We start from the raw sequence: 24,082 nt of genomic DNA, 5'->3' as shown, positions 1-24,082 counted from the left end.
GCGATTTAAGGTAACTTGGAGGCAGCGGGCAGAAAGGAACAAAGAGCAGGTTGAAGTACACTTAAAGAGAACTTACTTTCTGTCAAATTCTTTGTAGGCACTCTGTAACCAGCTCAGAGAAGGTTTGTTTCGACTGTTTAGTCCATAATGAAAATATACAACTATGTAATCGTTCTCTACGTACCGGTCCAGTGTAAACTTTAAGTATCTAGAAGGGAAAAAAAAATGTACATATTAGGCTCTACACATTGATAAAAGAAACAGTTTGCAACCAAAATAACACAATTTCCCCTAAGGTTACACGTTATGCTATATAATAAACATTTGGACTGCAAGCATTATATACCTACCTTTCCAGTGCTCTGCTGAACTTTAACCTTCGGGTGGGTCAAACACTGCTGTACATTTTTATCTGAGCAGCGCCTCAAGACTTTATCCTAAGTCTGAATTCAGGATACCACTGAACTTGTGGCTGTAATTTTGTTTCTACTAATGATTGATGCACTTGGAGGAGCCATTTAATTTTTTTATTTTTAAATCAGGGGCCCAAAAGCCTTTGAAAAAAGTATATACACTCCACAGTAGGCCCATTCATGCCCTTGCCTTACCTCATAAGTTAGCAAGTGCCTTGACGCCATTCTTGTAGTACCTTCTCTCCACAATTTTTCGGTATGACGTTCATTCATCGCCCGTTTTCTTTTCGCTGCAATTTTTGCCAAAAATGTTTTGCCGAAAAAAAGCATCAAAAAATATGGTTGTGGGAGCATTTAAGGGGTAGGGTAGGGTAATGTATAGGGAATAAATAATAGGGGAGAAGGTGATTGGGGTGGTCCCCCCTAAATAAAAAAAAATGTAAAAAAAAAAAAATCGATTTTTTTTCAGCAAAATATTTTCAGTGGAAAATAAAATGGGGTGAATGAACATAGAACCCACTTTTCAGCTTTTCTGTTTGCAAGAAGACGTCACATTTAGGGAAGGAGCCCAGCAGGATGCTCTCCATGAACATGACTAACCCTTATTCTGTAAGGAATCATTCAGTTGGCAACAATGTGAACGAGGAAACCGATTACCACCCGCCTAGTAGGAGATGTTCTTCAGAAGGGTGTTTCTAATCTGGAGCAAACATCCAACTATGTGGACAAAACACATGATGAGGATCCAGTGCAACAAGGGGAAAATCAAGAATGCCTCTGTGCTGAAATGCTACGGATGCAGCTTCGGTCAAAGACCAAACATGGTCTCCTGAAAGATGGAGGGATTCTCCAGCCTTTGGCGAGCAATCCAATGTAATCATCTCGCAAGCCATGGGCATGCTAGCTTCCTGCATGTTGAGGGAACGCCATAAGTCACAAAAGGTCTGAGAAACTAACCACTATGTCACAAAAAGTCAGTTAGTAAAAATGAATTATTTGTTGACCAGCCAAGGTACAATTTGAGGGCTCTGTGGACATCAAGTTAGTACAGAGACCTTTCAGCCTACAATCAAGGGGATCCACAATAAGCAAGGTAAGCACATTTGAGTGAAAGCTATGAATTATTTTGTTTTTTATGAAGAGTAGAATCTATTTGGGCCAAGTCAAACATGCCACAGTATCACCCAATGGCCATCAATGGAACTTCACTGGCGGTTCAAATCCACATGAGCAAAGCACTGTGTCTAAGCATTTAGCTTCAGAAAATTGTCTTAGTTTTACAGGGCTGTGCTATTTTATGCATAGCTTCTGAGACCCAAGGCTGCAGACAATTATATACTGGTTTTACCCTTGATGGGAATCGTAAGCGCAGAATAGTTTAACGGCCTTCTTCTTGGAATGGCCCTCAAGGGCCAGAGCTGGCGATAAACATCTGGAGAGATGATGTTCACTGTTACTCAGCCGCGCACCTCCTACTTTCCAGTCTCGCTAACATAGTGAAGGGGGAGCCAGCACTGCTTATCCTCTGACCCCGTTTTAAGGTGAAACAAGTCAGATCTACTTCTCACTGACACCCCCATGCTACTCATCCTGGCTATTAGCAATTCCCTCTGAAATCTGAACCTTTGGCACCCCATCATAGTGTCCCATTGTTTCTGGGCCTACGCATGCCTCACAATTCGCAGAAGTGACTCTACCCATCTTAAACCTCCATCCTTTCGAACCTGCATGGCTCACTCTTAGCTGATTCAAGATAGTTTCCTCTCTGCGTGCCATCTCTGCATTCCCTCCACATCTCTTACACCGAACATTCCTCTGTACTGCATATATGTGCCTCCCCTGCTATTATACCAAACGCTTTGCCATTCTACCTTAACTTCGCCTTTCACAGCCATTTGAACCTCAGACACACTTAAGGGAATCTCTACATCCACTACTTCCCTGGTCGTGGCTTCATACACAGCCCTGTCCACCAACTCGTTACCCAATATCCCACAATGACTGGGGATCCATGCCAAATCAATCCCGATCCCTCCCGCTGTGCATTTCCCCAGCCGCTGTCTAATACACAACACTATACCTTTTCTATCGCCGTTCCATTCCTTTATAGCTTGTAACGCACTCAGCAAGTCCACAAATACCACTACCGCTGCCAGCCATTTCTCCATAGCTGTAACCACTGCCATATTCACTGCCATCAACTCTGCCGTGCATATGTAAATATTATTTGATAGCCTCGCCATCTTAAACTATTCTTCCTCCTAAAAATAGTAGGCCATACCAACTTAGTGCCTGTACGGGTCCCGGGATACATCGGTACACACTTGTGCACCTACTTTACCACCCCAAGCATCAACTATCTAATCACCCTTCTTTTTCACCACTACCTTTGTCAATTCTAAACAGATATTCGGTTTGTGAAACATCCATATGGGAAACAGCACTAGGTCGACATTCTCCACGATCCGTAGCGCCTCCACCCCCAGATGCTTCGCTAACCCATCAGCATGCTTTAACTTTTGTACACATGCATCCAGTTAACCTCCAGGCACTTTTTTACTGGGTGCCATACACTAAAGGAGTGTTACGCTCACCTGGTCTCTGCAGAGGTGTTGGGGCATGGTCGCAGCCCTCCCAGGGATGAAACTCCTCTTGCCTGTTCCTCCCTATGCATCTGTGTGGGGAAGTGCAGTGATGAGCAGTGCGGTTCCTGTGTGCATATAAGGGGGGAGGGTCGTATGAGTATGCAGCCTGTGGTCCCTGACCCCTTCGCCAGACCTCTTCTCCCTGGATGTGGCTTCCCTGGGGTTGTACTACTCTTGAGGCTCACCTGCTAAATGATGATGTTGAGCTCTCCCTCCTGCTGCTTCTGGCAGGGGCGCTTGTTGAAGGGAACGAAATTCCTCAACTGGTCCCTTGTCGTGGAAGTCCAGACCAGCTGCGACTAGTCCACTTCTCTTGTGGGTGTTTCCCTTGTTTCCACTTGCCCGCTTGTCTTCCGACTGTTGTAATTGTATTTGTAAAGTTCGTTCTCTGTCCTTTGTATGTAATGTCTCTTTTCGCTGCTCTCTCCCCTTGCAGGTGGTGTAGCGGTGCCGGCGGTAGAAGAAGCGGAGCCGACTGTACAGAGGAGCAGGGCTGAGATGGTCCGACAGCTGGTAAGTACCCTTTTATGGTGCCTTAGGGTGCGCGTTGAGTTTTAAATGCGGCGCGACCCTGGGCTGGGTGTTTTCGGGATTTCTAACATTGTCTTGTCTTCTTTTCTCGTTTCAGGACTTTGGCTTTGTGGGACAGAGAGCGCAGGTGCTGCAGCATCGATTCGGGATCTGCCAAGAAGATGGAGCGTTGCCGTGAGATGCGATCCAGGGTCCAGGTAAGGATGCTGTTGCAGATCACGAGGTAAGTAGCTGGTCCAGGCGGCAGTGAGCGTCACATTGCACGGAGGTGCAAAGTAACGTGAAGCATTTGCTTGAGGGATCGGTGGGTTTATATAGCCTTGTTCCCAGCCATGCCCAGTAGCTCTGGCCTGCTTGCTGCCACGCCCTGCCACACCCGATGAGTCAGCACCTGAAGACCAGGCCTAGGGAGCCACGTCCGATGAGTCAGCACATGGGGATGTTCTCGGGAATAAAGGCTTCCAGCACCTGGAAAGTTCTTGTAAAATGAAAGCACTCCTGCACTGACAAAGTGTGCACTGAAGTAAAATAAAAGCACTCCTCCACTGAAATAAAGTGTTCCTGCTCACATCTCTATATGAGCCTGGTGCCAGGACTGAGTCCAGCCAGGGCCCCTGTGTTTATGAGTCCCAAAGGGACACGAGTCAAGTGACCCATTGCCCCTGTCACTAGATGGTGTGGTATTTGAAACAATATTTAACACACAATTCCACCCTTCTGAGATCCAAAGGCAACAGCCCTGCCAAAACCTGAACAGCTTCAGTAGGTGATGACCTTACTGTGCCTGTCACAATTCTCAATGCCCTTGCCTGGCTGCAGTTGAACCCCAACACGCTTCGAACCATTCCTATAAACAGCAGTCTCATGCTCTTTTAACACCCACCCCCCACTTCTCCCCCGACACTGCCCTTAGCACATTTAGGCGCCCTTACATTTCTCTACTGTCCTGTTCAACTGTGTTCCAATGCAAACCCTCATCCAGAGACACTCCTAGGTATCTAAATTCCGACACTTGTTCCAGCGCAATCTAAGGTCCTGCTCTACATCTATGAAACAGCAGACAAACTGATTTGGAGCTAGACATCATAAAACCCCATTTCATGCAACACCCTTCCATAGAAGTCAATGGGCCTCATTACGACCCTGGCGGAGAACCATGGTGCAATTTGCACCATGGTCCATGGCGCTAAGCTGCCAACTCCGCATTGGTGGTTGGCGGACTTACCGCCCCATGCCGACCTTGGCGGAGCGGTAAGTCCCCAATCCCCATTTACCCTTCCCCATTCCCATTTTTGCCCCATAGGGTATAATGGGAGTGGGGAAGGCGTTAATTACGCCACCGTAAATTACGGTGGCGTAATTAACAACAAGTCCCGTAGCGCCATGGATTTTTCCGCCTGCAAAAAGCAGGCGTAAAAATCACCATGGCGCTACGGGAACTCGTAGTCAGGCGGAAAGGTACGCCATGCACTACGCCGGCGTAAAACCCTCTCCGCCAGGGTCGTAATGAGGGCCAATGTCTTTTGCAACTTCCTTTGAATACTACCACCTCGCTTGTTTCTCACCCATAGAACCACATCATCCGCATTGAACCCGACTTTACAACCATACTCCTGGATCTTTCCTATGAGACCATCCACCGCTACATTAAAGAGGACAGGGTCCCATTCTCCATCCGATATTCCTGGCATACCGTATCCCTCACTTTCACACACAAAACTATTTTGACAAAAATTCTTCACCCAGGAAAATAGTTTCCCTTGAACACCTTTTTCCCACAATGCATAGAGCAGCCCTCCTATCCACACATCATTTGGGACACATCATAAGCCTTCTCCATGTCTACGAAGATTGCACCCACCATTGCTCTGCAGCTCAAGACCTCGTTAGTGTCTGACGTCAGAGCAATCACAGCATCCATAACTGACATATGTTTCCAAAATACATGCTGCACCACACTGAGTTTACTCTCAGAATCCAGAAAGTACATCAGTCTTTCACATATCATTTTCCCAATTACTTTACACAGGACAGACGTCCGAGCTATCGGGTCGATAAGACACAGGCATGTGCTGGTTTCTCTGGTTTGAAAATCGGAAAGATGATAGCCCTCTTCCACCCAAGCAGCATCGTCTCACACCATAATATACAGTATCAACACCACCTCCAAGCAGTTATCCGGTAACATCTGCAGGAATACATATCGCACACCACCCTCTCCCAGGCTCGAGTCCCTACTCCCATTCAAGGTGTTCCATAATACTCCCTTAGAGAAAGGCACGTCCGTACAGGACATCCACACCTCCACATACTCCCACACACCCATTGGCAATCATGAAATGAGTCATCTCTCGTCTAGATGCCGGGGAATAATTACACGTACTGTGCACACCCACAAAATATGCCCCTAAAGCATTCACTTTACTACAATCATAGCCCAAGTCATGTTCGTCTACAGTGATGAGCAGGATCTGATAACGGTCGTGCCTGACCCGACATTTGTTTAAATCTCACCCATACCTGCCCCATACTCATATCCCCCAGAAAGAGTACTGAGGTATTCTCTCCAATAATCTCTTATGTGACCAGATGACATGCAGAGCAAAATGCCTGGCCTTTTATGCACCACCACATCCTCCACATCCTTGGAGCACAAGGTCTTCCGCTGTTTCCCCTTCCTATCCCCTACAGCTGCTTAACATTCTGACATCCACCACAGGACCTCTGCTTTCCTAAACTGCTTTCTCTGAGCCAGAGCCAGTTCCTCCACTACACTCTGAAACACATGCTCTGTCGCTTGATTCAACTTTTCTACTGTGGAGGGCAATTGTGAACTCGGGCCTCCACCTTCTCCACTGTCAACCATCAATCCAGTGCACCTCGCACCAAACTTCACCCTGTCAATGTTTTTAATGTTACAACCCTGGGGGCAGAGTTTGTTGCTATTTCTATCCTGACGTTTACATCCCGCGCAATAGACCCATGGTCGCTCCCCATCCATCCTCACCTTCCACACACACTTAGGCACCAAACCCGCCTATACCTACGTCAATTTAAGGCAGGACCCCTTGCCTGTACTTACATCCGCCCTTGTGTATTCTGTTCAACAGTACAAGCCCACACTCTTCTGCCATTGCCTCAAGTCTATCCCCATTCATGTATGTCACAGGACTACTCCATAAGGTATTAGGACTATTGAAATGGCCACAGAATATAAACTTGACCCAGGGTGTGCTGTAATGTTCCTTTATCAAGGGGTGCGCACAGGTTATAGAAGTTGAGCACAACTATCATTCCACTATCCACTGGTATTTTTATACCTATACGTTCAATGTCCCCATCACACTACTGAGCATTGAATACCACTCTTAACCAGATTACCAACACCAACCCCTCTACCTACTGCGCTGTCCTTCCGATACAGCATACCCTCGAAAGTGAAAGTTCAGACTGCCTCTCAACCAAGTCTCCTGTATACATACAATATCCACATCACCCTATTTCAATAGCACACTCTTCAGGTTTAACAGTTTTGTGGTTGGAGCATTGAGGCATATATAGCATACATCAGCAAAGTTATGCGGAGTTTAAAAAAACTAGAAAAAACCTTCCATTTGAAATGTGACAGAACAATCCATTTCAGTTAAGTCACACAGCCACTAAGGAGCCATCACTGTGAAGTTCACCACCAGTTCAGAGCTAATTAGCCAAAATGCAGAATGCTTGATACAGGAAAAGACCCATAATAACTTTGTACCTCAAACTGGACTACACCAGTTTGAGGTCACTAATGGTTATGGGTTCAAATGATTTCTGAGCAGAAAGTGGAAAGAAGTTATGTCCCTCACAGATAATCACATGCAGTTTGAATTACCAGATCTAATCCAGGAAACACCTGAGAGTATTTATTAGTCTGAAAAGATCCCAGTAGCAAAAGGCTGAAACATACAGCCCCCGACTACCCCCCCTTCCACACCCTAGTAATTCCTGGTAGCCTGCTTGATGAACATTCCCTTAGGGAGTCCACAAAGTTATTATAGTGCCTCCGAAACCAAGTAGCCAAGGTCCCGTACCAGAGGTACGAACGGAGCACAATACTCTACACCTGAAATAACAAGTTCCCTTCTGGGGCAGAAGCACATGAAAAATGTCCACAACAGGTGGGAACTATGAAAGCTTAACATAATCTCGTCAATAAAGAGAAACCAGTCTCAGGTGTTACTTTAGAGATTCATTGAATTTAACACCCACTTGGCATAAGGAAAGAAGAAAATGCAATTAGGGATCTTCCTGAAAAATATAACAGATGTACATCTCCCAAGGAGGAAGGGCCTACTCCAATCCAAAATTCATTCAAGGGACACAATGCAGCAGGTTGGTAACAAACAGATCCATCTAGAATTGTCGATATCGATAATAGGCTGGAAACATGGAATAGTTCAGTTACTACCCATCAAAGGAGCAGATAAACCTGCTCAGATGATCCAGGCATAGCAGGCCCTAATGAAAGGACGGTTTGAAAGTTGAAGCAAGGATGCCAGAGAGTGAACAATTTCTCTGGATGTCCGAGTAGGAAATGTCCATTCCAGCTTGGTATTGAGAACACACCAAATCAAAAAAGATGTGCGAGGGGTTGAGGGAGAACTTTGGCACACTGGGCATACATTTCAGGTTAACGAGCAAATGGAAGATTTACTTGGTGAAAACCAATATCCCATCAGACAATGTGAATCTTACCAGCAAACTAGTAGGATGAAATTCACAATGTCTTTGATATGAGGCCTTGGCTACCATCACCATGGTATCCCCTGGAGGAGCAGAGATCAGTCCAAAGGGGAGAAGCCTGGCTTACCAGTATAGCCCCCATCCAGGCCATAAAGTGTGTGAAGTACCCGTTGGGATCCCAGAGGAGAAAGTGGAAGTATGCTACATTTTGGTTGATGGCACAGGGCTGCCAAGATGTCTGGAAGTAGTCTTTTGATGTGGCAGAGTCACTATTTCTAGATATTCATTTAGGAGAAACAAAATGAACTGGTGGCGATTCAAGATGCTACTCCACCCACCACCTCTCGTCTATTGCAAAGAAAAGGAATACAACATTCCATTCTACTTGAACTGGGTCACTATGAATGGTGTATGGTCTTTCCATTGAAGGACATTTCCATCGAATTTATTGCAACGAAAACATGTGCATCAAATGCATTTTTTTAATTTGTCTTTTTTTGGGGGGGCTCTCCCCCGAACCCACATTTAAAACCCACCACAAAATAAATTAACCCTTTACCCCACACCCCCAAAAAACATGCTTTCTGTGCATATTTTTTCGTTGCAAACCAATCGATGCAAATGCATTTGATGGAAAGGTATTCGATGCAAAGTCCAGATTCCTCTATGAAGGGATTTCTAGTTCCAGCTACTGAATGAGAGGAAGTGAAGGAGAGAGAAAAGAAAGGAGAGGAATCCCGAATCCTTTGGAAAAAACAAAGGCGGCTCAAGGGTCCTTGGTTCTTTCTCTCTAGCTGTATTAAGTTCTGTTTATTTGATCAGCAAAGGTATCAGAGAAGGAGAGGTTTATGCAGGCCTTCCGTTTTCTCCCTTTTACGACTAGCTTTACGTTTGCCCAATGTAAATCACTCATTTGCAACATGCTTACATTTATTAACTGAAATCTAACTCTCTGAATACTATAGATACATATTTTACTGAAAAGGGAAGCATGTAAATAAAGTTGTGAGGTTTGAAGCGGGCATAGGGAAGTATAACAGGGTGGCTCCACACTCAACTGCATTGTAATTATAAAAGTAATTTACGTAAGGAAAAGTCAGTCCAAAAGTTTGAGGTGAAAAACATAAGGTAAAATAGGTGTCAAAATGAAATGGAGAGTCGGGAATGACAGGGTGCGCACATGTATAGGCTTGCCTGTCGAGAACGTGCAGCCTGGTGTGGCCTGATATGCTAATTTGGCTCTCCCTGTTGTTGCATAGCCTCCACATCCGTAGTCGCTCCTTTGAAGCAAACCTGCCCTCCCAAGACCTGCTGCCCAGAAAATTACTGGTTGAAACTATGACATCAAAACTCTATTGCACCTACGAGGTACCCCTTACGAAGATCTAGAACCTCTCCAACTATTTTTATTTATTTTATTGAGTTTTTATAAGGCGCTTTATACAACAGAATTGTGTTTCAAATCGCCACCTAGGCGGACACTGTGACATGAAAGGTAGGAAGGTTGGCTGGTGGGAGAAGTTTGGGGTGCAAATCTCTGAGGTGAATGTTCAGTAATTTGGGAGCAAGCAGAGCCTTTTCTCCAGTGTGTATGAGGTGTAAGACGGGGCGAATGAGGATTGTTACATGGAGGAGGGCCTGAACATTGGGCTTATGTGATTTTATCTTTCAACCTTTTTGTTTTTAGTGAAGGAAAGGCATACATGATTGGCCTAGAACAAGCCTAGAGAAAATCAATGCTGTGGTCCATCTTTCTGAGTAATTCAGCATGAGGAAACATGGTTGGTATTTTCTGAGGAAACAAAAACAATTGATTTACTTTGATCATGGCATCCTACCATCCCACGTGAGTGATGGAAAGACTCCATGTACACAATATCATTCATGTTACTGGACAGATAGTTTTAGTGTCTGTCGGGCACACCCACTTACATATCCTTTCTCCCAAGTCAGAAGATCAGGACAGTCCTGCGATAGGCGATTGTACAACCAACCTCATTGGGACATCGAATAGAGCATACCCATTACGACTATGTGGAAGTAAAGGAAAGGCATGTTGTATAAACCAGGGGTCCTGGAAGGCTGGTATGTGTCACTACCTTTGGACCTTTAAGCCAACTAATACAAAAGACCATAAAGAAAAATTGGCACCTGGTGAAACAGCCAGGCACTCTGAACAGAATACCATGCTTCGCTTTATAAAAAAAAAAACAAGAACTTGAAAGACTCCCTGGTGCATACATTCTTAGAACCTCCCCCACGAGCAGTCAAATACATTGTGGAATCTACCTCCTATTCTGGGTCACTACCAGTGTGGCAAGTGTGTGGCCTGTCCACTTACATTATAGAAGAAAACATTTGAGTACAAGACAACCAAATGGACAATGCAAGACAAAGGGTGTGATCTACATAATTCAATGCCCGTGTAGACTACTATATGTAGGAAAGACTATCCGTCCGATCAAGATGCGCATTTCTGAGCATCGTTCATGCATACGGAACAAAATAGCTGACAAGCCCTTGGTCGAACATTTGAGCAGGAAGAACCGCAAAGACACTGACCTAAGGTGGTTTGTTTTGCAGAAAGTAACACCCAGAAAGCGGGGGAGGAGGGAGGGAGATCTCAACGAAACCCTGACCCAGCTAGAGCAACGGTGGGTGCACAAATTGGACACTGTGCAGACTGGACTCAACATTTCCGTAGAATGGAAACCTTTTTTGTAAATCAATAGGTTGGATATTGACATAGCGCCCTCCGCATCCAATATGAACGCTCTACTATACTGCTCATAGATGTGCTGATTCATTGCTGTGACAGGACAGTACACCAACTAAGTTTAGTGCTATGATCTACACCCTGTTGTTCTGAAGATAGTATTCTTTCTGAGAAGGACTATATACCACCACATTTTGCCATATGGGACCAAGGTTGATTATATAACTCAATGAATGACAGAGACTTTATGCGCAGGCCATGTGTCATGTGAGATCGTTGATTTACAGCCCAAGGTTCACTGTGCCTCCTACAATGCTATAGGACTGACACAATGCTACACCTGAACCAGCTATGGAGCATCACGAAATACGAGGGCACTGTCACCTTATAAGTTTTACTTGTACACATGTCGATGTCTAACCCACTATACATAGAGTCTCCTAGATGCACCACTCACAAAGTATCCGATATGATGTGAAATCACTATATGCAATCTATGGAATGTAATGTGGACCGATCAATTGTTTGTAATGTGCAGATTTGACTGTTTAGTATGATTTACACGTTGATGTGGCGATTACACAACAACGTATTTAACACAGCACTGGGTGAGACGCCACCCTTTGAAAGTGTATTTCACGAGAATGGTTGCCATAATAAACAATGTGCCCCCAATCAGACCACATTTAGTGGATGCACCAGAGCATCAATCTAAATTGTATGGTACAAAATCTCGAGCCTCAGATCAGGCTCGATCCCTTCTTAAGTCCCGGTACGTTCCCAGACTTTTTTCCAAGGTGGCCACCCATATAAATACGCTCAAGACCTAGCAATGGCGTTAGCAATGCTGTGCTTCCAGGTCTACGAGCGGCCGGAGTGACTCAGCAACTTACACTGAGTTCTACAACGCTGAGCCTGTCAAACGCGGCCCGCTTGTGCCACGCAGCAACGAATGAAATAAAGGTATGGAGCGCACACCTACCTTTTCGTTAGGCTGGCTATACACTAATACATTCCGGCAAGTAACTGAATGTCCTTTTCTAGGACTTCATTTTTCCAATGAGGCCGGCACAGAAGTACGCTGTGGTGCAAGATCAAAGCCCAATTTAGAGGTAAGCTGAGCTAAATCTGTCAGCAACCTCTGTTGTTAGTGCACAGTTTAGTTATATACTGGCAACATATTCGTTCATGCTTCTCCCATTAAATATTAGAGATAGAGGAGGCTAAATAAAATATGTCAACTCTGTCTTTTTGCAAATAGGATCCCTTCGGACCTCCACAGATGAGATTATGTCCCTTCAAAAGGTGCCTGTGGTTATTTACTTCCATAGGTAAGCTATGTTTCCTCTAAAAGATTGTCACATAGCTCGGCTCTTGTTTTAGTCATGGTAAATCAAGTACCACATGTGCTTTCTCCTGATTACTTTCCCTTCTCTCCCCTTTTTCAGCACTAAGAAACTTCATATCATACAGAGTCCTGAAGAAGGCCGTGTCAGATATGAGGCACATTTAGCCCTTATAGACGGCTGAAACACCACAGTGTAGACGTATGTTTAACCACAGTATATTGTCACTTTCTTTTGAAAGAGCATTGTTACTTGTTGTGGTACCACTGTATAGGTTTATGTTTTCATTGTATGACACGTAACACCACAGTGTAGACGTATTTTTAACCACAGTATATTGTCACCGTCTTTTGAAAGAGCATTGTTACTTGTTGTGGTACCACTGTATAGGTTTATGTTTTCATTGTATGACACTATCTGTTAGAGAATGACAGTGAAGGATTCAACTCTCGTTTTGATGCACTAACTACTGAATCAACTTTGGTTCATGTTTATTGTGTTTTCTCTTTCTGTAGGATTAAAAACATGGGATATTTTGTGTAATCCACGTGATGCACCTTCTTTGATAAAAACCAAAAAGGTGACATGATTGGAGTGTCATTGTAATTGTTATGGCGATAGAAAAAGGAGAGTACAATTCCCCTACCTATTCAACTGTGTTTTTTGTTTTTAGTGAAGGAAAGGCATACATGATCGGCCTAGAACAAGCCTAGAGAAAATCAATGCTGTGGTCCATCTTTCTGAATTGATGGAAATCGACAGTATGATGGGCTTCCCCTTGTAAAGCAGAAAAGGAGGATTGGCTACACAACAGGTCTTCGTCCGATATGTGACCATGTAACAATGAGTGATCAGCCGTCTGCAAGGAGTGACTTGCTTCTCTCTCTCTCTCTCTCTCTCTCTCTCTCTCTCTCTCTCTCTCTCTCTCTCTCTCTCTCTCTCTCTCTCTCAGGTCCATCTCTATGGTTCAAATATAACAAACAGGAACTATTTTACAAGACTGTTGAACGACCTCCAATTAATTTCTTTGGCAAAAGATATACTTCTGGTGTTCCCTTAGACTACCTACATTCTGTGGGATAAGGGTCCTCTTAAATCCATCCCTATGGGACAAATTATTTCAGAACTAGAATTTGTAGATCGTCTAAATATTTTTACGTTGGAGGAATTTCTGCAGTGTCCATCATGTGCTGGTATATAGAGCAATGAAACAGTGTACTACGGAAATTCAGTTTCTCAGTGTTTTATTAAGATGGGCAATATGAGGTATTGGACTGGATGATGCATATAGGTATATGGTAAATAGTCTATAAACAATAAGGATACATTTAATAAACTAGTTTTAAGGATGCGATAATGTATAATGGAATACTCCAGATGCTCCCTGTATCAAGATGATGAGATCTTTTAGCATAAAAGTCTTGAACCTATACTAAATGTATGTCCTTCAGGGGGTGCCCTACTCTAATAAACAATGTCCAATATTTAGGTCTCTCCACGGCTTCTTGATCCTTTAACACAAATCTTCTTAGGCCTCTCCACGACTTCTGATTCTCCCAGGTTTCCCTTCAGTTTCACCACAACCTCTGGCTCTATAAGGCTCATCTTCAGACGCTCCACAACCCCTTGCTCCCTCAGCATGTTCCCAGGTCTCACCCAGACTTCTGGTTCACTCACCTTCCCTTAGGCCTCCCCACAATTCTAGATCCTCTGAGACTTCTTTAAGGTCTCTCCACAATATTGTATTCTCTCAGCACTTAGCACTAATGGGCATCACCCCATTCAGTGTCCTTTTCATACAGACAATATTCTCATCCACCTGAGAAGGGTTCTTCCTTCCAATAAAAAAGATGGGAACGTTCTCCAACACGCCACAATTTACATCAGCAAATACATTTCTGCTAGATATAGTTGTAATGGCCAATTGGGGATGGGAAGTATTAACAATTCCTTTTAGATGTTCAGATCTTCAAATAGACCACCCACCAGATAATTTGGCAGATTCTGGAAATTATAACCAACTTGGATTTGGCACCCATGTGTTGTTTTTCAGCTATACTAATGTCATTAAGTAATGAAGTAATTTGAATGTAATTATTATGTATCCATAACACAGTACACAATGAATGCCAGCTAGTTGCTTTCGAAAATTCACTTTGGGGGTTTAATAGAGCACTTGTGAAATGTGTCCGGTTGAGTACACTGGAAAATGTCCACAGAAAGTTTAAGTTTTCGGGTTGTATCTAAGAAGCCAGAAATGCCAGCTGCCTTTTTATGTCATCCAGTCGTCTGCTGAGGGACTGAACCATTAGAAAAGCAAATGGGGACTGTTTTACTTTTCCTGGGCAGATGTGGGTGGGGAGATGGCGAGTTGAGGTGCTGGACACCCGTATTATACGCAGATGGCAAGCAGTGCCCTCCCTGCTTGCGCTTGGCAGTTGTGCTGTGGTGAACACAGAGGAAGATGGATTCTATGCCACTTGCTCAGTGATGTTTGGGTACACCTGCCTGACTTCCCCCTGTGCTCCTGGGCTTCCTGAAACAGATAAAGAGATCAGGGCCTGGCAAGGGGCCGGCCACAGGAGCACCTACCTATGGTGTGGGAGCTAATCCCCCCATCTTCAAGACTTACGGTCTAGTAGGGCTGTGTGTGTCTCTCGGCTGGGGTGCAGTACTCAAGTTATATAGTATTAAGGAGACACATCGAGGTAGTCCTCTTTCTTTGTCTCTCAAAATCTGGGCAATGTTATTCAGTGCATGAGCATAGTGAAGCTGAATCGGAAACAGCCATGTTAGCTGAGGGCAAATTGAACTCACTTTCACTGAAATGCACATATACCGACTGAATTTAGCAATTTAAGCAGAACAACCAGTGTGCTCAATTTATAGGAAACCAAGCCAGCAGCCCGAATCTATATAGACTTGCAGAAAAACTAGTATGAAAAGGATAAGATAACGGGACGGACTTATTTACACTTCATAGCTCTACGAGTAAGCAAACTGGCAAGGATGGGTTCAGATAGTCTTCCCATTTACAGGACGCCCTCCTGTACTAAGTAACACAGAAAAATAATTTATCATCTGGAGAACAAATTTGATAAACGGTCAGGAAAAGCAGCACAACTGTAATCTAGAACTACTTTCGGAACAACAACGACTGTGCTGGACTGACAATGCGCTCAGATGATTCTGGCAGTGAAGAGCAGGGAGCAGCAATTCAAGTAAACAAGGTTCCATTAAACACGCTTGAATACCTTGACAATGTAGAGAAAGAGAACAGGGTTGTCAGTCTTCCTCCGATTGTGGAGGAAGAGGATCCATCGGACTTTGCTGCAGGATGGCTTCTGGAGATGCTTGAATTAGGAGGTAGAACTTGATCCCATGTATGGGCATTGGACATGTGCTACGAATCATGCTCTTCTGTCACACAACAGGAAACTCAATTCAGGTCAACACTCATTGTTAAGTTAGCAGGTCCCTGAGACATGGAGAATATTGAAAGCAGAAACCACAACAGGAAGTTTGACGTCATTCGACCCTTCCCTGACCTAGCACCAGTAAAATAAAATAAAAAAGGAGAGTGAATACATTGAAGACATCATTCCTCGCCTGAGCTAAATTAAGGGCCACCCGGAAGGTCATATTGTGGGATTCTGAAGGAGTTCAAGAACTTTGAAATTATACCTAAGAAAGCCTCTGATGACTTTATGGATGAAGGATAAAGTAGGATGATTTTAGTTGTGGAGTGACTTGAACACTACTCAAGTACGAGAAGGTTACTCTCCTAGTTTGGATAGGTATATTAGTATCACTTCATTTCATTTGATTCTTTAGATATGAGCACACAGGCGGGAGGCTGGTTCTTAGTGATTTTCCCTAAAGTAGTAGCTCACAGGATTTCTACATCTATTGAGAGTTTGGGGTGCAGTACAATCATGCAGAGCAGTAGAAATGTTGGCTTCGATGGTTTTACAAGAACAAAGGAAAACAACTACTTGCATGTTGCGGACATTCATGGATTTGTTGGAAAAGTGGCCTGAGCTCTGTGAAGATGCTACAAGATCCCAAGCTAATTTGGGGTAATACTGGATAATGTGAGATTAGCATGGTCCCAAAGTGTTAGAATGGTGAGACAGACGTATGGTTCATTGCTGTACTGTTTCATGTGCTCCCTTTTATGGTTCCCCAAAATCTTTTCATTTTTCAGGCAGGCATCAGAATACATCCCCCAATAAAGATCAGGACTCTTGGAGATGCCACAAAAGAAATCTGCAATATTACTATTTTTTCTCATCTCTGCTAAATTTGTGTCTCACATGTTGCGAGCTTTGCCCTGGTTATATTATACCTCACACTTGAACATGTAAAACTAAGGTATTAAAAAGAGCTTGCCAACCTGCGATGCTCACATCCGCAGAAGAGGGTTAAGGGGTAGCTCTGCGCCACACGAAAATAATGTTGAACACTTGATCCCAAACTTTGCAAATAGCAAGGGAAGTTTTATATGTAATGTCATAAGAGTACAGGAAGAGACCACAAATTCAGATTCTATAGGACAATTTACCAGGGGAAGCCATTTAATGACTTTTGATCTAGATCAAATGACAACTGGTGAGAGAAATAAAACTCTCCTCATGTCAAACTAGAAATTATATCGTGCCTCCTATTGCTATGAATGTATATGTATATTGGCCTACGCCAAGCTGCTAACAAGCTGCTTATAAACTACATGTGAATAAACTCGCATTGCAAAGTCCTGACCTTAGAAACCATGTAAACTGTCATTTTGGGTCAAGCCGCCATTTTAGGTTTTCTTGCTCTATAAAGTCACCATGTGAGCTAAAATGGTAGCCTATGTTATTCAGAACAGAACTCGATTGTCATGACTACTGTACAGCTAATGTATAACTTGCCTGCAGGCCACTTTTTAGGGTCATGAGCTGAGACCTTGTCCTTCTGCTGACCTGTGTGCAATGGATTACCTGTATCACCGAAACTGATCTATAATTGAATGAGAACACCTGCTTAACTATATTGTATAAATTAAGTCCCACATTGTAATGTTAGGCCTAGAGCATACATTATTACCATTTCTTCTTGTTAATGTATAAACCTAAGATGAACTAGATTTGACCTGGCAAGGGACCCTAGAGCAGTAACTTATTTATGGAATGGTTAACCCGAAGAAAGGCTGGACAACAGGCTGGAGAAATGTATAAAAGCCTGACTGTTTCAATGAATATTTGCACTCACTGAGCACACCGAACCATGCCGGAGTTCGCTGTGTTGTACTGAGGGTCGATAGCTATTTGAATTTTGTTCTGTTCTTTTGTAACTGGATTCAGTATAAAATAAAGTGCTTTGTATGTTCCTTCGTAAACTGTGTTTGGTGTGTTTCCTTTTTGGTAACCAGGTTTGGTCAGGTGAGTCGTTACCCGACTCTTAATTCAACCCTGACAATTTGAATTTGGCGCATTGTATCTGCAGACACAATTATTGACCAGGTAACACCGAGTATTTGAGAACTGCCTGGGAAATTGTCTAGCTGCTTTAGGGCATTATTCCGCAGCGATAGACAATCTTTGGAATTTAGCCATCCGGCACCACAGGAGGGGTCACCGGCATGTATTATGTACTGTAAGCATGGCATTGGAAGTGTAGTATTTAATAAAATTTGGCACAGACAAACCAGACATGCCTCCGAACTTCAGTGGCCAGTCAATGGTAGTTTTGAGATCCCTCGTATTGAATATTTAGAGTCAGTCTTGTTAAAAAAGAAGGCCAGACCTGCAGCATTTGATGTTTTGCAAAATTGGAAAAGAGAAGCGTTGCAGCACTTTAAAAGTAGGGAAAAACATGTGCGCCGTCATAAAACAAATGCTGAAAAGGCGTTGTTATATGATCAGGACAAACAGTCTGAGTCGGTTAGGAATATGGACAGGGCTTTCTCACTCGGTATTCAGAAAATCTATCCTTCTAAAGATCTTCATGTTTCTGATGAGTTTATCGACAAATTGTTAAATGAACGAATGCCTGGTGCCTCTGCACCACCTCCGTATGTTCCTCTTCCTCCTGCTGTACCTCTTCCTGCTGTTATTCCTGCTCAACCTGTTGTTCCTAGTCCTCCGGTTGTTGTTCCTCCACCTGCTCCTCTGCCTCTTCCCATTGCACCAGTAATAGTACCTCCATTGAATTTGCCTGCACCCTCACTCCCAAGTAGTTCTGTACCGCTTGTAGTTGATCAGGGTGCGGGGTCGAGGATTGTTACTCGTAATACTGTTCCTACAGAAAAGAAACAGGATTTGTTTGCATGGGCTAAGCATTGTATGGACAGAGATGATCGAGCTAATGTTCTTGCCACACTTTCTAATATGGATAATTTTCCTGAGAAAAATGTTTTCATTGAAGGTTTAGGGATTCATTTATGTGTAATGTGGGGTAAATTAAATAATGCAGACCTCCCACAAGGGTTCAGGGACCTGAATACTTTAGCGTTTTCAAGAGACACTGTGGAGAAGATACATGAGCATGTTGAGAGGATAGAGTATAGAAAGGAGTTGGAAAGGTTACGGAATGAGGATGACGAAGAAGAAAGTATGTATGTACAGAAACGATTTCTTCCGTGTCGTAAATCGACATCTGAGGAGGCGCGAATTTGTACAAAAGATGCGATTAGATGGATTTCAGACATATCGATAACTCCAGTTGAGGTATATGACACATACAGTCAATATACGCTAGAAATGCAGAGGAAAGTGATACAGGTAATGGTAGAGTACCTGCAGGATGAATGTTTAAAGAGAAAGGTGAGTTGTCCCACAGAGTTATTGAGCATTTATAAGAGAGCTTTTTCACTTGACACTTCAACTGCTTTAGCGCTCGACTTAGCTCTGTTGCTTAGTAAGCGTTCGGAGTTGCCTACATCTCAGTTGCCTATGAGAGAGGTTCCTCCGACATTTGTCCCAAAGGTTGAGATTCCTGCTAATGCTGCAGCAGGTACACCTGCTGTGGACATTCCTGCACATTATGTATCGCAGTTTGTTCACGTCCCGTTTTCACGACAGGAAGTGAATACTATTAGACAAACTATTCCTGACACTAGGAAAAATCCGACAGGGTTCTATAAAGAGATAGAGTCCGTTTTGCAGTCCTCAGTGTTTACCCTAGGCGACACTGATTTGCTATTCCCTGTACTCCTGCCTGTAGATTTGTGGAAACAAGTTAGAACTATAGACGATGTACCAGGGTTGGGAGATACATGGGCTAACATAGTTAGGCTTGATGGGGAAAGGCCAGCTGGTGAGAGACCACCTCAGGTGATACTAACTTTGCCTGACAGAATCATTGCAAAACTGAAAACTATAATCCCCGAAAAGAGAATTATTTGGGACAAGCTTACGGCCTGTGTCCAAGGAAAATCTGAGGGTGCTACCGAGTTCTTTAATCGGTTCGAACAGGTATTCTCGGATTACAGTGGACAAGACTTAGGCACAGAGTCTGGGAAAAGATTATTTGTGGACAAATTTGTACGTGGATTGCTGCCTGACATCCAGTCACAAATTATGTCTTCTGTGAGCGCTTGGCAGGTGAAATCCAAATCAGAAGTACTGCACATGGCTCAGTACTACGAGAACCTTGTCAATAATGAAAAAGATAGAGTCGAGAAGAGAAAAGGTGATTTGAAGACTAAAGTATTGTTACAGCAAATTGTTAGAGGCCCAAGAGGGTTTTTTTCGCAGATTAGAGGTCAGTATGTTCCACAAGGGACTGTGCCCTTGGGTCCTGTGAATATTAACCAGTGTGCCTATTGTCGCCAGGAGGGTCATTGGCGTGCACAATGCCCCGTCCTTCGACAGAGGTCGAATAACACATTAGGAAATATGGGTAGACGATCCAGAGGTCGCCCGGGTGTAGGGGGCCCTGGTAGAGGCCAGTTTTCGCAGGATCCCCAACAACCTTTTTCACAGGATAATCAGACTTCGAGTGTGGATACTAGAAACATATTTGATCATCGTTCTGCTGCATATCTATCTGAAGAGCTTCCTTTTGATGATATTTTGTTTCGTTAGGATTGCCCGAAGCAGGGTTTGGAACCTACACCTATTCCCGTTAATCAGAAATGTCCCTACGTTGAAATGGTAGTGGGAAATAGGAAACATCAATTTTTGATAGACACTGGAGCACAGAAGTGCTCCATTGATCATTTGAGTTCCAAACATTCTACTGTCAGGGAAAACCAATGTTTCTGTAGGGTTTTCTGGCACACCAGTTGTTTGTCCGGTTTAATCACCGGTACCTATTTCTTTGGGTCCCTTTACGGACCACTGTCCATTTCTCTTGACTTCGAATTGTGGAGAGAATTTGCTGGGGTTGAATCTGTTGAAGGAATTAAATGCGGTAATTCATTGTTCTTCTGATGGAGTGTGTTTGACGATTTCACCACAGCAATGTTCTGTTTCGCAATTCTTGACTAGGACTTTGCCGCCAGAATTCAGTAATGTACCAGAGTGTTTGTGGGCAGTTGATGACAATGATGTCGGTGTTTTGCAGATTGAGCCTGTTAAAATAGTTTTGAAACATGGAATTAAGCTGCCCCGTATTCCACAGTATAAGATCTCAGTTGAAGGCGAGCGAGCTTTGAAGAGCATCGTTTCCGATTTTGTGCATCGTGGGGTGATTGAGGAGATTGCAGGAAGTTTGTGCAATAGTCCGATTTTACCCGTGTACAAAAAAGGTGATAATGCAATTCCATTTCGTTTTATAATTGATTTACGTGCCATTAATAAAGTCGTCGCTCCCCAATTTCCAATTGTGCCTGATGTGACGACAATATTAACCATGATTCCAGCTACGGCTACTCACTTCAGTGTTGTGGACCTAAAGAATGCTTTCTTCAGTATTCCTATACATGAGGATAGTAGATACTTGTTTACGTTCACCTTAGGGGGACGATCATTCACATTTACTTGTGCACCTCAAGGTTATACTGAGAGTCCTAGTATTTATAGTAGGGCTTTGAAAGAGCAGCTTGATACCCTTGGATTGCCCCCTACTTGTACGTTGCTTCAATATGTTGATGATTTGCTTTTAGCCGCTGACTCTGAGAGTTTTTGTAAAGAGGGCACTGTGTTGTTGCTCATCCATCTAGCTAAGCATGGTCACAAAGCTTTGCTTAAAAAGTTTCAATATTGTTGCCAGGAGGTCGCCTATTTAGGCTATCTCCTGTCAAAGGAGGGAAGAAGATTGACACCTGAAAGAATAAAACACATTTCTGGCATGTCTGTCCCAAATACACAAAAGTAGTTAGAGCCTTGATAGGTATGGCTTCTTACTGTAGGTTATGGATCCCAAACTTCTCACTAGTGATAAAACCGATGTTGGCCTTGACGAAGAAGGGTATTTCTTCGCCATTGCCATGGAATACGGAGCATCAACATTCATTCGAGTTGCTCAAGACTGCATTATGTTCGGCGCCAGTTTTGGGCACACCGAACTATGAGAAGGCCTTTGTGTTGTTTGTGCATGAATGTGATGGATGTGCTTTGGCTGTATTAACGCAGGAACATGGAGGGAAGAATAGGCCATGCGGTTAATACTCTTCCGCCCTTGATCCTGTAGCATGCGCTTTGCCAAGATGTTTGCGCGCTGTTGCTGCTGCTGCTGCGTCTGTAAAACAGAGTGAGGGAATGGTCCTAGGCCATGATTTAACCCTGATGGTGCCTCACTCTGTAGATATTCTATTGAACAAAACCCAAATGCAACACCTCACTTCCGCACGACTGACAAGATATGAATTAATCTTGTTTGCTCCCCACATTCAAATTAGGAGGTGCTGCGTTCTTAATACAGCTGAACTCCTACCTTTCCCGCAAAATACTGTTTGCGGTGACAAAGAGTCACATGACTGCCTGTATACTACTGAACAAGATACAAAAGGCAGAGTTGATTTGAGGGACACTCCTTTGGATAACCCACAAGGGGAGCGGTTTTGTGATGGCTCCTGCTTCAAACTACTGGATGGTACATCCACAGCTGCTTATGCAGTCACTACATTAAGTACGGTTGTGGAGACCAAGAGAATTACGCATAACTCTGCGCAGGCCGCAGAGATTATAGCATTGACTCGAGCTTGTGAGCTTTCCGAAGGGCTAACAGTAAACATATATACTGATAGCCAGTATGCCTTTGGGGTGGCTCACAACTTTGGGAGACTTTGGTCAGAGAGAGGGTTTTTAACTTTGCATGGCACCAAGATCCAACATGGCTCCCTGATAGTACAATTGCTTTCAGCGCTTGTACTCCCTAGTCAGTTAGCAATCATTAAGTGCGCAGCACATCGCAAGATTATAGATGATGTAGGGAAAGGGAATGCTTTCGCTGATCAAATAGCTAGACAAACTGCCTCTGATCTCTTCACGGAGATGTATTTTTCAAGGGAGACTGTAGATGCCTATGCAATGGATGAGGGTGTCGGGTCTGTACGGGATATCCAAGCCGATGCCACATTAGAAGAATCCAAGAGGTGGGCTGAGGGCTTGGGGAAACTCGATGATGATGGGTGTTGGGTGGACATGGTTGAAGGGAAATGGTTGCTTCCTAATGCCTATATAGTAATGATGGTTACCATGGCACACGGTCCCACACATGTGTGCGCTCAACAGATCACTAGAATGTTAGAGAAAGTCTGGGTAAATGATAAGATTTCAAAAATTGCCCAGCATTATGTCCAAAATTGCATGATTTGCCTACAACACAATGTGGGAAAGGGGACAGCAACTCCAAGAGGTAGCTTTGGGCCTCCTTCTGTCCCGTTTGAAGTGATTCACTTTGACTTTATTGAAATGGAGCGATGTAACAATCTAAAATATGTCCTTGTGGTCATTTGCGCCTTTAGTAAGTGGGTCGAGGCTTTCCCTGTTAAAGACGCTACAGCCATGACCACTGCAAAGACCATGTTAAAGGAATTCTTCCCACGGTTCGGTTTGCCGAGAGTTATCTGGTCGGATAATGGTCCGCATTTTATCGCTGCTGTAATTCTACAGATATGTACGGCATTGCAAATTGACAAATGATTCCATTCGGCCAGACATGCTCAGAGCGCCGGATTAGTGGAAAGACACAATGGTGTCATAAAAAACAAGCTCGCTAAGACGTGTGCCGGCACCAAACTAAAATGGCCGGACGCCTTACCGATCGTGTTACTTTCAATGCGGACAACCCTGGGCTCTCTCCCTTTGAGGTGGTAATGGGGAGACCTGCTAATATTTGGGGTTTGCCTAAAAGCTGCGCATTGCGCGATGTAGAAAATGTACTTCTCTCCGACTATTGTAACCAATGACTAAAAACCTGTTTTCATTTATCACCAGGTGCGAGAGGCATTGCCGGTGAGGTGCGAGGGCCCCGGTCACAGTCTACAAGCAGGGGATTGGATCCTCATTAAATCGTTCGATAGAGTGTCTTGCCTCGCACCACGTTGGAGGGGCCCCTACCAGGTGCTCCTGGTCACTGAGACTGCGGTGCAGGTAGGAGGACGACGCCACTGGATTCACAGCAGCCACACCAAACGGATCCCACACCCAGTGCCATACGATACAGAAGACGCAGAACACCTTTCCGACATTGAAACCAACGTACCCGAAATGGCAGACAGTGGAAAGAGAGTATCGGAGGCCGTTCCAGAAGTTGTAAGGCCCGACAAAACGGCCA

The 24,082-nt window shown here is 44.0% G+C and overlaps 1 protein-coding gene across 6 annotated transcripts in view; it reads right to left on the bottom strand.

Annotated features, from left to right (window-relative positions):
• The window catches only part of ARHGAP8 (Rho GTPase activating protein 8), a 664,042-nt gene that overhangs the window by 268,093 nt on the left and 371,867 nt on the right, over nt 1-24,082 (bottom strand). For all 6 annotated transcript variants that reach the window (XM_069628159.1, XM_069628161.1, XM_069628162.1 and 3 more), the window contains one exon: nt 77-208. In XM_069628159.1, coding sequence (XP_069484260.1) covers nt 77-208 — 132 coding nt within the window. The remainder of the gene's footprint in view (nt 1-76; nt 209-24,082) is intronic.

The sequence above is a fragment of the Ambystoma mexicanum genome, chromosome 12 (genome assembly GCF_040938575.1).
Source record: "Ambystoma mexicanum isolate Mex_15411 chromosome 12, UKY_AmexF1_1, whole genome shotgun sequence".
Taxonomy (NCBI): Eukaryota; Metazoa; Chordata; class Amphibia; order Caudata; family Ambystomatidae; genus Ambystoma; species Ambystoma mexicanum.
This window is presented reverse-complemented; position numbering and strand designations above follow the sequence as displayed.